The sequence below is a fragment of the Protopterus annectens genome, chromosome 13.part0, assembly GCF_019279795.1.
Source record: "Protopterus annectens isolate FY-2018-M chromosome 13.part0, PAN1.0, whole genome shotgun sequence".
NCBI classification, from domain to species: Eukaryota; Metazoa; Chordata; order Ceratodontiformes; family Protopteridae; genus Protopterus; species Protopterus annectens.
The window spans coordinates 1173608714-1173621674 of record NC_056747.1 but is presented as its reverse complement, the minus strand read 5'-3'; the positions used below and the strand labels follow the sequence as shown (position 1 = coordinate 1173621674).

Here is a 12961-nt window from a genome sequence, read left to right as displayed (position 1 = left end):
TTACGACTTTGTAACCACACCATAAGCAGATGGTTTGGCTATACTCTAGAAACAAAACCCACTTATGCTGTACTGGCGAGGTCATAAGAAGGCCGAAATGTGCATGTCCACAGCTAGTGGCATACGGCTTTGGTGGCCTGAATCTGTCCATATGCATATATGCCACGGGCCTCTATTCCAGGAGGTTTACGGAATCACACAGTGAAAACTCTAGCTTGGCTATGTTTTTCTTGTAGTTTTTAATATACTGAGGAAATATTCTCTGGCAAGGAAAGTTTGAAAACAAAGCTCTGCCCCCCCCTTTTTTTTTTTTTTTTTTTTTTTTTTTTGAAAGGAGAGACCTTCTTACCTTAACTACAAAAAACTATGATCAAAAGGAATGCAGGGCTGAAAGATATCAAGATAAAAGGCAAATTTAATACAAAAAAGCAGTTAAAAGTAGTAAGCGCTTTCATCTTCTTTTTATGAAAACTTCTTCGGACATTTTTTTCATTGCTTTGGTTGCAGGTTAAAAAGTCTTGTTTCTGGTCATGTGACCATCACACCCTCTTTCTGTACCAATCAAGGAGAGAGAAACCCATCAAGGAGACAAAACTTATAACACTTATTGTTGCCTGTGCTGTGCCTTTAATTTAAGAATACATGTTACATGTCATTTAAGCCCAGGCCAGTGATTTGCACCTAAACGAAGCTGCCAATACAGCAACCAAAGATCCCCATGTGGATCATGTTTTAACTTCCGTAATACAGCAAATCTAAAATGATGTGAGGAGTGGTTAGGACATTAGCATCCCTTTCATTTTTAATTTTATACTGGTGTTCTTTCTTTTAATTTTCTCTCTGTTCTTCCCAATATAAAAACATGGGCACAGGTCACACACTGCCACATATACAGCACCATCAGTGTTGCAATTGTAATTTCCAAAAAGCTGGATTTTATTCCCATTAATGTCAACCTCATTTGTAATAAGCATAAATTTAGAGTATTTGCATGCTAACCATTTTTTCATGCCTGACCAGCTTGCAGTAGATGTCTCTTCTTTTTCCTTTTCCAGAACAGTTTAAGTTCCAACCTATGTACAATCTTAGGTTTATTCCTAAACAGTCCACTAGGTGCTCATCATCCCTGATCAAAGACCAATTTTTCCAGAATGTACTTACACACCCAATGTCCACATTATACATGGCAATAAATGTATTACTATGGGGGTGGTCCTGGCAATAAATGTATTACTATGGGGGTGGTCCTGGCAATAAATGTATAACTATGAGGGTGGTCCTCATTTTGCACTGCAGTCTCTGCATCTGAATAAGTAAAATTCAAATTATTCCATCCACTGTTAGCTTGGCTTCCAACCTGTACTACCTTTTCAGTTGTACCACAATCGTTACCATTCAACATTGGTGTAAAATGGTTCATTTCTCTTTTCTTTATAATTTTCATCATAATATTATCAATAAATGGTATCAGGTAACCTCTTTTCCTGAACATTTCCTCTAAAATGGTACATTTATCCCAAAAGGCATCTTCACCCATTGTCATTCTGGCAGCACATACAAACTGACCTTTAACCACCAATTTTTTTTCTGTACCAAGGGGTGCCCACTAGTGAAATGCAAGTAATTACTCCAGTTTGTTGCTTTCCTATATATCCTTGAGGTAAATCGCTTGTTCAGCATATCCTTTGTTAATAATATATCTAAATAAGCAATTTGTTCTTTATTCATCTCACTAGTAAATCTAAGGAATTCCTTGCTCTGGTTAAGATATTCCAAAAATAAGAGTATTTTACAGATATCATCTTGCCATAAAGTAAAGAAATCATACAAAAAATGGGTGCAAACTTTAAACAAGTCTGAACCAAACAGTACTTTATTTTTCCACTGTAACATCACAATGTTGGCATAAAGGCCCCCACAGGCTGTACCCATAGCAACACCTTGTTTCTGTAAAAGCAACTCTTCATCGAACAAAATAAAGTTATTTTTAAGGACCATTTCCAAGAGTATTTCAAATATATTAATATAATCTTGTGAAATACCATTTTCTCCCAAAAAATCCAAGAACCGACCCATACTTGTATCACGTGGAATATTAGCATAGAGATCTCTCCCATCAATGGTCAGTAGTGTATAATTTTCCTGAAATGGTAGGTTGTTTATTTTGTTTAAGAAGTCCCATGAATCACAGCATGTGATTTTCTCTCATCACTAAATGTTTCAATTTTTGCTCTAAGAACTATGCAATCGGGCATGTAATGTATCCATGTCTATCCACAACAGGTCTCAGAAGTGAGTTAATAAGTTTTCTCTCTTTGATTGATACAAAAAGAGGGTGTGATGGCCACATGACCTGAAACAAGACTTTTAAGCTGCAACCACAGCAATGAAAAAATGTCTGAAAAAGTTTTCATAAAAAGAAGACAAAAGTGTTTAATACTTTTGTTGGTTTCTTACGGCTTAACTATTTTTGTATTAAATTTTATTTTTAATATTACTTGTAAGAAAATTTTATAAATATTAAGTTTCTGTATCATTATTACCCCTTATTAAATTTATCACAGTTATTAAAATTTAAGATGATTCCAGATGATGCTTTCCCATTTTTCTTCAATTACCAAGGATTTAATTTCATTAGAATTGTTGATTAATTTTGATCGATTTGCTAATCTATGAAAACCTCTTAGGGTATTAGTATATGAGTTTAGCTTAACTTTTTCTAAAGCTAGTTCAGTTGTGTGTGTTGATACTCTTGTCAACAACCCTAATTCTATCTTTAACCCCACGCACTTTTATTTAATATAGTTTATCATGTAAAAATGTTAATTTCTTCATTCCATTTGTTAATTCTCACTTCACACCATTTTTTATTCTTTGAAGTTTATGCAAATAATTCCAAAGAATAAATGTTATTAACTAATCAGTTGTTATTTATATTCAAGCAATTATCAACTGTCTTTAATTAAAATGTCTTTGAAATCAGATTGCTTACTTCGGTAAGGAGGAATTCTTATTGTATGATTAAAACAAAGCATTGTGGTCTATCAACGGAGAAGGAATAACTTTAACCTTATCAAATTTGGTTTATAAATTAGAAGAAACAAATAGCAAATATCTTATTGATTCTTTCTTGAATCCCAAAGACAAAAGCATAATGTGTAAAAAAAAAAAAAAAAAAATCTTTATTAGTAAATAGCATAGTATCTTTTAAGATTCAGGCTTTCAGTCCATTTTAACAGATTTAGCGAATGCTGAAATCTTAAGTTCTTTTAAAACACTTGTGACACCCATATCTAAAATACAAGTGAAATCACCTGCTAATACTACCCTTCATTTTAATAAATGAATTTCTAAGTAATCTCATATTACTTTTGCTCCTATGATTTTTTTTTATAAACTCTAAAACTGTTAAAGCAAGCAAACCTTTAGGATCAGAACAGGTGTAATGGATTTTAGGTATAATCAAGCATTACCTCTTCTTTTCTATTTAAAAGAAGTGGCCACTATAAGTTCGTAGTCTATAGTACCAATGAATTGTATATCTTTCTGTAAAAAGAGTTTCCAAGATTAAAATTACATTTGCAAAATTGAAATTTAAATGTTTAAAGCTCTTCTGTTATTGGCAATATTAATGTAATTAATGAGATATGACACTGAAATAAAAAAATAACTCATACACTGTAATGAAATATGGGAGAGTGTCAACTAAAGCCAACAGTTTTTTCAGTTCACTGGTATCAAATGGTTCCACATTTTCATGGATAGTTGGTTACCTCCTTTCCTCAAATAAAAAGGCCATATGAATTTCCTGTCTATGGATTCATACACAAGGCTACACACACTGGTTAGATATATATTCTTCTACCTCAAATCTTAAATTGGGGGGGGGGGGGTCTACTGACCATATTTTACAGATCACCTCTCAAGCCTTCTTCCCTCTACTAAGAATGGAGGAGAACAAGTTGGTCAGTGGAAGCCAGTCAAGACATACCATCGGAGAAAACAGCAAAACTGTACAAGTCATAGAAGAAATAGCCATCTTCCAGGAATCAAAAAAAAACAATCAAAATATGTTTTATTGAGCATATTTAATTCCCAACAGTTTCAAAATGAATGCCTATAGTACCTGGGAAAAGCAGCTACTAATACAAGACAACAGAATTTGCCGCATAACAGACATTTACTACCCAGTTCACTCTACTACCTTTCAGTCCACCATGATAAACAGTTCAAGTGCTCCAGAGTAAACTGGAGTTTTTCCACCTCACATGCTCGTTCACTGAACTTCCACCAAGTTAACCACACCAGTTAACAAGCCAAAAAATGATCACATACTGCAGCTAGTTGCACTAGCTGTAAACTTGCCTAAAATAATTAAAGAATTTCAAGCCATCAACATTTCAGGGTAGTTGCCCACAATCACAGTTGCTACATGCAAGTACCCGAGATGGATACAACCAAACTAATTCAATCAAATTGCAACCCCCCCAAAAAAAAAAAAATGGAAGATCATACTGAAATAAACTGCATCAGGTTTCCTCTCAGGTTATGTAGCAAAATGGCAATGATTTCCCCAAAATACACAAGGTTTACAGCACAAGAATGAGGGACAGAAAACAGTCATAAATGAGAATGCATGGTAGAAGAACTCGGACACCCCAGATAATCAATAGGTTTATACCCCAGAGAGAGGAAAAGAATGAAAGAAGACAAACACATTTCTAGAAGGGCTTTTACTGGTCAAAACCCTGAAATGTAGTAGTAACAGGATTCAACAGCAAGTGATACATTTCTAACGAAAATATTGCAAAACTCGTCAGCAAACTTTCTGCAGCAAAGAAGATGAACAGCAGGGAAAAATATTCAACACTGTAAAAATCATTTTGTGAGGAGAAAAATCCGCACCGGGAAAAACAATAATGTTTTGACATTGTATATTTTTTGTACAGCATGCAAGACACAAAATTCCAGCTGCCAAGTTCTAGATTATTCTACGAGTCTTCCTACATCTTGCCTAAGACTATGGGTCTAACTGAGAAAATGTTTAAGTTGAAAGAAATAGTTGCACATAAATAATCCCATTTGTTAACCGACTAGGCCCACTGGACATACAGTCCCTTATCAAGGGTGACCTGTGAGCAATATCATCAAACTCTGTAACACGGGAGCTAAAGCTCAGAACTTTAACCTCTGCACCCAATGAAAACAATATGCAAGAGTTAATCAAGATTTAGAATACATTTGCATGTCTAGCATAAGCAGCATGGCAAGATGGCTACACTCAGCAATCCTGTTTTATACTTCCATCCTCAGGTCATAATTGCACTAGCCCAGTAAACAAGATGAACTGCATACAGCAAACCACTTTGTGATATTACTGCAGCTAATACGTACAGTTACATTTTTTATACACGGTTATGTTTGCTGCTGCTAAACAAAACTATAACTTACGATCTGAATACTCAGTGTTGAGTCACTGCCATATTTAAATACCTGTAACATCAGTTGCAAGAGGTGAAAGCTAGCCGAGTAAAGGGGGTTGTGATTTACATTACTATCACTTACTCCAGAGTTGTACATAAAAACACATGCCTTCACAGAGCTGAGGCATTAAATAACCTGTATCCTCTATATGGTACCATTACTTTTTTTTTTTTTTTTAATTAAATTAATCCTATTTACAACTCCTACGTTTCTCATGTGATTCAGCCAGCTACTGTGATGTAGAAGAATGAAGCCCTGACTACAGCTTTGGTGACAGTAGATCAGTTTGTATGTATACCTTTAAGAAGCTTTCCATGGGCTTGCACATGTAAATACTGAGCACGTGCAAGCTACACTGCCATTTTGTAGAGAGCTGCTGAGATGTAAGCATGCATGTATGTAAAGGTCTGTCAGTTAATCAGTTCCATCCTGATATGTTTCTGTGTAATAAAGCATATAAACGAACTGCCCCACCTGTTCGTCTTTAATTTTAACAGAGGACGAGTGACATGGTGTCAGAATGGGATCAAGACTCAAGATGTAGTGGCACTCAATGTTGGGAGGAAGAGATCATCCCCACTGCATGCACTACTCACAAAAACAGGCCAGAAAAGAATTCCAGGTACTAAAACTTACTTAAATGATTTTGTACACAAAGAATATAAAAACAAAACACTCTAGAATGCTCAAAACTAATTTCTAGTTAAATGAAATGTCCGAAACTGTGACATATTGATAAAAATATTCAAAATAGTTATGAAAGCATTTGAAATAATGTCCAAATCGCATAAAATGTATAAAACAAGGAAAATGACGGCATTTTTTGTTATGTGCTACTTTTTTGCATTAAAGCTATTCAAAGAACAACTCAGATATACAAAATGTTCGTAAGTTTGCACTGTAGTTATTTTGCAAAATGCAGCTATTTCAAAGCAAATTTTGCAAAGTACAGTATTTCGCAGTGTTTACTGTGCATTTGAATGTTATTACAAGTACCTGGTGTGTGTGCATGTTCGTATACAATTACAAGGGCCAAATTTGCAGTGCACTTAAGCATACTTTGTTGGCATGGCTGAAGGAATTCGTAAACCAGATCCACTTGTCTTTGATAATAACATTGCGTGTTTGAGCAACAGTACGACATTTTCAAACAAGCTGCATTTTCTGATAAAGATGCACATACAAAAGCATTTATTCGTTCTGAGGCTATAAAAGAGAGCATTCATTTGTGTAGGCACCTGCTGTGTTTGCAGGGGAGAGGGAAAAGCACCATATAGTGGTACCGGCTGAAACAAGGGAAGACCCCGAGTGCTTAAAACTTAAACTTACAGAAATGTGTAACCCCCAAATGAATATTACACTGAAAAGCCACCTATTTTACACTAGGGATCAAAAGTTTGGTGAAACTTTTGCAGCACATACAACAGCTTTGTTTCTCATGTCTAAAATGTACAGATTTAGTGATTTAAGGGATGAGTTGAAAGACAGGACTTGTGTGTGGCATTAAAGATGACGCTGTGAGAAAGATTTTGCTTCGTGACAGTGATATGACTTTAAAAAAAAGCCACTGAGAAATGTCAAATATATGAGCTCACAAAATTATACTTACAAATGAGAAATACGTGCTTCCAGTTATCTTCTAAAGCTAATGTTGATAGTATGCACCACATGGTTAAAAGAAACAGACCCAAGCACATAGCAGCAACTGAGAGTCCTGTGACACTCCCTGGGGTTTCCCGGACCCGTAGCTTTCTAGCAAATTCCAGGGGGGGCACACACAGTCTCAGTGAAGCACAAGGGTGAGTCAGCAAACTCAAAGCATGTGCCCTCACCTAGCCTCATAGTCAAGTGTTGTAATTGTGGTGGAAATTATGTGTCTAAAAGAGAAAAGTGCTTAGCTTTTGGTCAGCAATGCCACAGATGTAAAAAGTGGAATCATTTACAAAGATTTTGCAAATCAAAAGAGGCACATTCTTTATTAAAAGAGAACATTCACAGAGACAAGTTGATCAATTAGAAAGCTGTGACCCTACTTTTTATGTTGATGGTGTGCTTGTTCATAGGTAGGCACTAGGCTATCGGCCCAAGGGCCTACGTAAGCCTAACCAACAAGGTTCCCTGGGTTACGCCACCCAAAAAAGTTGTGCTTAATAAAACAGTCAATGCAGTAGATTTATGGGCAAAGAATGGAAGTATTTTATACTGTTCGGATAAATGGGAGACCCACTGTGCTCAAAGCTGACACAGGTTTAAAATGCAATGTTATGTCAACAGAAATATTTGCTAGAGTATGTGCTGGCAAGAAGCTTGATTTGGCAAAGTCTGCAAAGCTTGCTGCTTATGGTGGTGAAGAATCTCAAATCGAAGGTTCAGTAGTGCTTTCATGTTAATCATCTGGGAACAGCTATGACTTGCAATTTTACGTAGTCAAAAGGCATGTACAGTCAATATTAGGCCTCAGAGACCATTTGAAAATGGGACTACTTTCATTTAATAAGTCCACCATGTAAGCTTAAAAGACAACTTCACCGAGTCTATTGTTTCTACCTATGCTGATCTTTTCGAAGACAAACTAGGCAAACTCCCAGTCATGTACTCCATGAAGTTAGACCCTGAAGTCAGCTCAGTTGTCAGGCCCGCCTGGAAAATTCCAGTAGCTATGCAGAACAGAGTTAATACCAAGCTAGATAAAATGGTATTGATCCAATAGATTTGAACAAAGCACTGAAACATCCAATGTGTACAGTCGAAGAAGTTGCTGCTTTTATGCCAAGTTCATTTTGGCAAATTTTGCTTGACAAAAAAAAAATCTTCATTGCTAACCACTTTCAGTACTCCTTTTGGCATGTACAGATTTTTGAGAATGCCACTTGGGATACATTCTGCCAGTGAAGTCTTGCAGCGTGCCATGAAACAAATTTTTTATGGTTATCCTTGTGCTATTATAGCACATGATATTCTAGTAGGTGGTAATGATGACTCCGAGCATAACAAAAACCTCAAGACAGTTCTGGAAAGAGGATGTTAAATGAATCTTAAGCTGAATCCTCAAAGTGCAAATTCAGATGTTGGTCATTTGTTTACCAGTTTAGGCTTACGACCAGATCCTTCCAAGCAAACAGCAATTCTTGAGATGCCAACTCCAGACAATGTTCAAGCCCTACAAAGTTTTCTTGACATGGTTAACTATCTAGACAAATTCATTCCAGACTTGAGCCAATTTTCAGCACTGCTCAGAGAGCTGATTTGCAAAGATGTATCCTCGTCTTGGTCAGAACACTACCAAAGAGCATCGGATGTCCTGAAACAGAAAATTGCCTGTCCAACAACTCTCAACTACGATGATGTTCACAAATCAGTTACTCTTTCTTGTGATGCTTCTAAGTTAGATCTTGGTGCAGTCAGTCATTCTTCAAGAGGGTAGACCAGTAGCCTATGCATCCAGAACTCTTACCTAAACCGAGATGCAGTATGCTCAGATGCAGAAAGAACTCTTGGCAATTGTGTTTGCATGTTCGAAGTTCCATGATTATATTTATAGCTGACCTAATCAAATCGAAACAGATCACCAACCACTATTCTGAGAAAGTGTATGCATACAGCTCCTGCCAGATTGCAACGCATGATGTTGAAACTGGAAAAGTATAACTTCAATCTTGTCTACACAAAAGGCAAACTTCCTTAACTTGCTGATATTTTATCCAGATCCCCAAAAATACCACTGAACCGCATAAAAATGAGAAACTTGATTTTGAAGTCATGGAAGTGAGAATTTTTTCTTCCATGTGTCTTGATGAGTTCAGAAGTCACACAGCCTCAGATTCAATTCTTCAGAAGCTCAACCACTTTAGCAGTCGAGGATGGCCATCAAAGCAGTCTTGTTTATCAGTAGACCAGCAACCATACTTTCCTTACAGAAATGGGATTTTGTTTGACAATGGTATCAACATGAAAGGTCCAAGAGTACATTACCATCTTGCATCGTGGTCACCCAGGAACTGATTATACCAAAAGAAGGGTGAGAGGACTTGTATTCCGGCCTTCTATGTCAACGGATGTCAAAAGAGTACTTTCATCTTGTTCTATTTGTAATAGCAGTAAGCCGCATCAACAGAAAGAACCACTTCAGCTAAAGCAAATTCCTGAACTACCTTGGTCGGCAGTAGCTACAGACATTTTCAAATGGAATGGTCAACATTACTTGGTGTCAGCAGACTCTTATTCAAATTGGTTCGAAATTGACCTACTTCCTAATCTAGCGTCCAGTACTGTCATTACCAAGTATAAGCGCCATTTTGCAGTCCGTGGTAGTATACACACACTGTTATTTTTGACAATGGTACACGGTTTATAAGCCAGCAGTTCAAGTGATTTGCTGAACAGTGGGACTTCATTCATGTTACAAGTAGTCAAACAGTTATTACAGGAGTCTAAATGAGACAATAGTGATGTTTTTCTGAATCTCAGAAATATTCCTCGCGATAACCATCTTGGTTTACCTGTGCAAAGGCTTTTGTTGAGACAAAACAGAACCACACTACCAATTAGTAGCAATTTATTGGTTCCCTGTGCAAAGAACAACAAAGCAGTGAGAGCTCAACTTATGAAAAGGCGTTTGTCCCAGAAGTCCTATTATGCTAAGTCCAGCAAACCGCTCAATCCATTATGAGAAGGGGGAATAGTGAGGTTGCAGGTTTTGATCGGGATTGTTGTCATGAAAAGTATATGTCCAGATTCAAGATCATACATTTGTAGGAGTAGAATTTAGGCATAATCGGAAACATCTGGTACCAGAGTCTGAGCCTGTATTGCAGCATCTTGCCTGTGAAAAAAACTCCAGATCTCAAGAGTGAGTTATCCAGGGTTCCAGTTCCAGAGGACATTCCAGCAAATATCCCTGCTCCTGAGAAGATTCCCGAAACTTCTGAAACAGATCGTTCACCAATGACTGTCCCTGTTGCTAAACCCAGTCCTAATTGCTATATCACTAGATCAGGTCACATTTCCAGACCATGTTCCAGATACACGGCAACTTGGACCTAAAAGTTGTGCTGTTTCCTAATGTCTGTATAATTGCAAGTCTTTTTCAAGAGTCACTTGATTGTGTGCAATTACCTAAAGAGGGAGGATGTAGATCAGTATGTATGTATACCTTTACTAAGTTTTCCATGGGCTTGCTACACTTCCATTTTGTAGAGAGCTGTTGAGATGTAAGCATGCATAATTGCAATGGTCAGTCAGTGAATCAGTTTGTTTATATTTTGTGTTGCTACTATCCATCCTGATGTGTTTCTATGTAATAGAGCATATAAACGAGCTACCTCACCTGTTCATCTTGAGCCATAACAGAGGACGAGTGACAGCGACTAGAGTTTGATTAAGCAGCTCGTGCATTTGACAGCTGGCAGGGATAATAGATAATCCAAACTTGGGGAGAATGAATGTGTAAGGTAGACCTCTCAAGTCCTGGTAGAGGCCAGCACTCAGAGAAGATTGGAAAGCTGAGCCTGGGCTGAGGAAGCCTAGCTGCTAGAGGACCCTGAGCAGGCACATCTTCATTGGCCAGAAACCTCATGCCTTGCCCAACACGCTGGAGATATTTGAACACTAGGGAAAATGGGCAGTGTTTATAGAAAAGCCCTACTGCCAACACATGTGACAGTGACGTCTGCTACAGCCAATCTATGCCAGTCTTGCTGACTGCAAATAACATGTTCTGCTGGGGGCTGGGGTGTTATTATAAAGGGAGAGTAACCAGGCAGATGATGTCCAAAGGGGGCAAGGAACAATTAAAAAAGATCTCTCATCTCATTTGGCTCATCTCCCTTCCCCAAACTCCATTCTTTTCACTGTAAATATTTTTTTTTTCTAAAATGAAAAAGTTCTTGATAAAATTATAAAATATATGGCAATGCACAAAGATCGTAACATCGTTTCCAATACTAAAATGTCTGAAAAATCTGTTAAACACTACATCTACTGTGTCAACCAGAGAAAACCTCCATATGGCTGAAGATTTCTGTTGCAAAATAGGAATTATACTCTGAATCAAATTCAATATTTCAAAACAGAAATTAATCCAATCAGGATGAGATGTAATACAAAACAAACCTAACCCATACTGTTAAGCATTTACCTGTGCATGACATGTCAAAGACTTCAGGTTATTGTACATCCATAACACACTTCAAATCAGTAATGAATCATACAGAAATCTAGGAGTAAAAGTCTTTTTCACTTTGAGCAACTGCAAATTCGCTTTTTATGTATGCTATTTTCTAAATGCAAAATGCAAATCCTTTTAAGCAATTAAGAGTTTGAAATGACACAACAAAAGAAATAAGGATTTCTGTACTCACTGTAAATTCTGCCCCACTTTGGTCAAGTGCAGCCTTAAAGGTATCTGCTGTAGTATTCTTCTCAGCAAGATGGATCACAAACTCAGCTAAAAGTAAATAAAACAAAGTCACAAGTTGCAAGTGTTTGTATACAGTCATTAACTACAGAAGTTTGGAAAACATATTTCTAATTTGTTTATTATGTACATATCCCACAACACACAGGCACAGCTGTGTCTAGGGTAGTTTCATTCTTAAACCACAGAATTCACACTTACATGCTTTGCTGCAATTATGTGGATTAACTGAGCATTTCATATGCAAGACCATGGTTAGAAACCAATGCTTTGCTCTGATTAGAAGAGAATCCTGTGATCAGAACAAGTGTTGTTCTGTCTACGGGTTAGCTACTTGATGGTGTAAAAACTAGCTCTATGTGATTTCATTACATTGGACTGTTGCATATTTGCTAGTTTAAGTGGGTTGAGGATTTAGCCTACTCTGGCCTAAACCAGCCAGGGACCTATGCTAACTCTGAGAGGGGGACTGTGTGCCTCTATAGGTTAGTGTATGCTCATAAAAAGCCCATCAGCCCTGGGTCAATAAGCTACTGAATGGCAAGTGTCAAGTTTCCCAGCTTGGGTTACCTAAGATGCAAGAATTTTCCCTGTTCTCCAATAATGGAGAGGATAGTTAGAGATTCGGGTTTGTGAAAGGCAGATCATGCCTCCTGAACCTGATCGACTTCTTTGAGGCAGTCACCAAAACCGTAGATGAGGGTGAGGTGGATCACACAGCCTATCTTGACCTCGCCAAGGCTTTCAACACCATCCCCCATTCTGGAATTATAGCTAAATTTACTAAACTAGGTATAAATCCCTACGTCACAAGATGGGTTGCCTCACTAACAGAACCCACACTGTAAAAGTTGCAGACTCCAAATCTGACCTCAAAGCAGTGACAAGTGCAGTACCACAAGGTTCCATCCTGGGACCTCTCCTGTTTGGTATCTACTTCTCTGAAGTACAGGCTAACACAGAAGGTCTCTAGCTAATGAAGTTCGCAGATGACTGCAAATTAGGAGCCAAAGTCAGGTCCCCAAATGATGTGGACATCCTACAGAAGGGCCTCGCTTAGAC

The 12961-nt window shown here is 37.5% G+C and overlaps 1 protein-coding gene across 1 annotated transcript in view; it reads right to left on the bottom strand.

Moving 5' to 3' along the window:
- DHX8 (DEAH-box helicase 8) overlaps window positions 1–12961 on the bottom strand; it is a 959075-nt gene that overhangs the window by 933318 nt on the left and 12796 nt on the right. The window contains exon 2 of the mRNA XM_044055176.1: window positions 11844–11929. Within this exon, the coding sequence (XP_043911111.1) occupies window positions 11844–11929 (86 nt within the window). The remainder of the gene's footprint in view (window positions 1–11843; window positions 11930–12961) is intronic.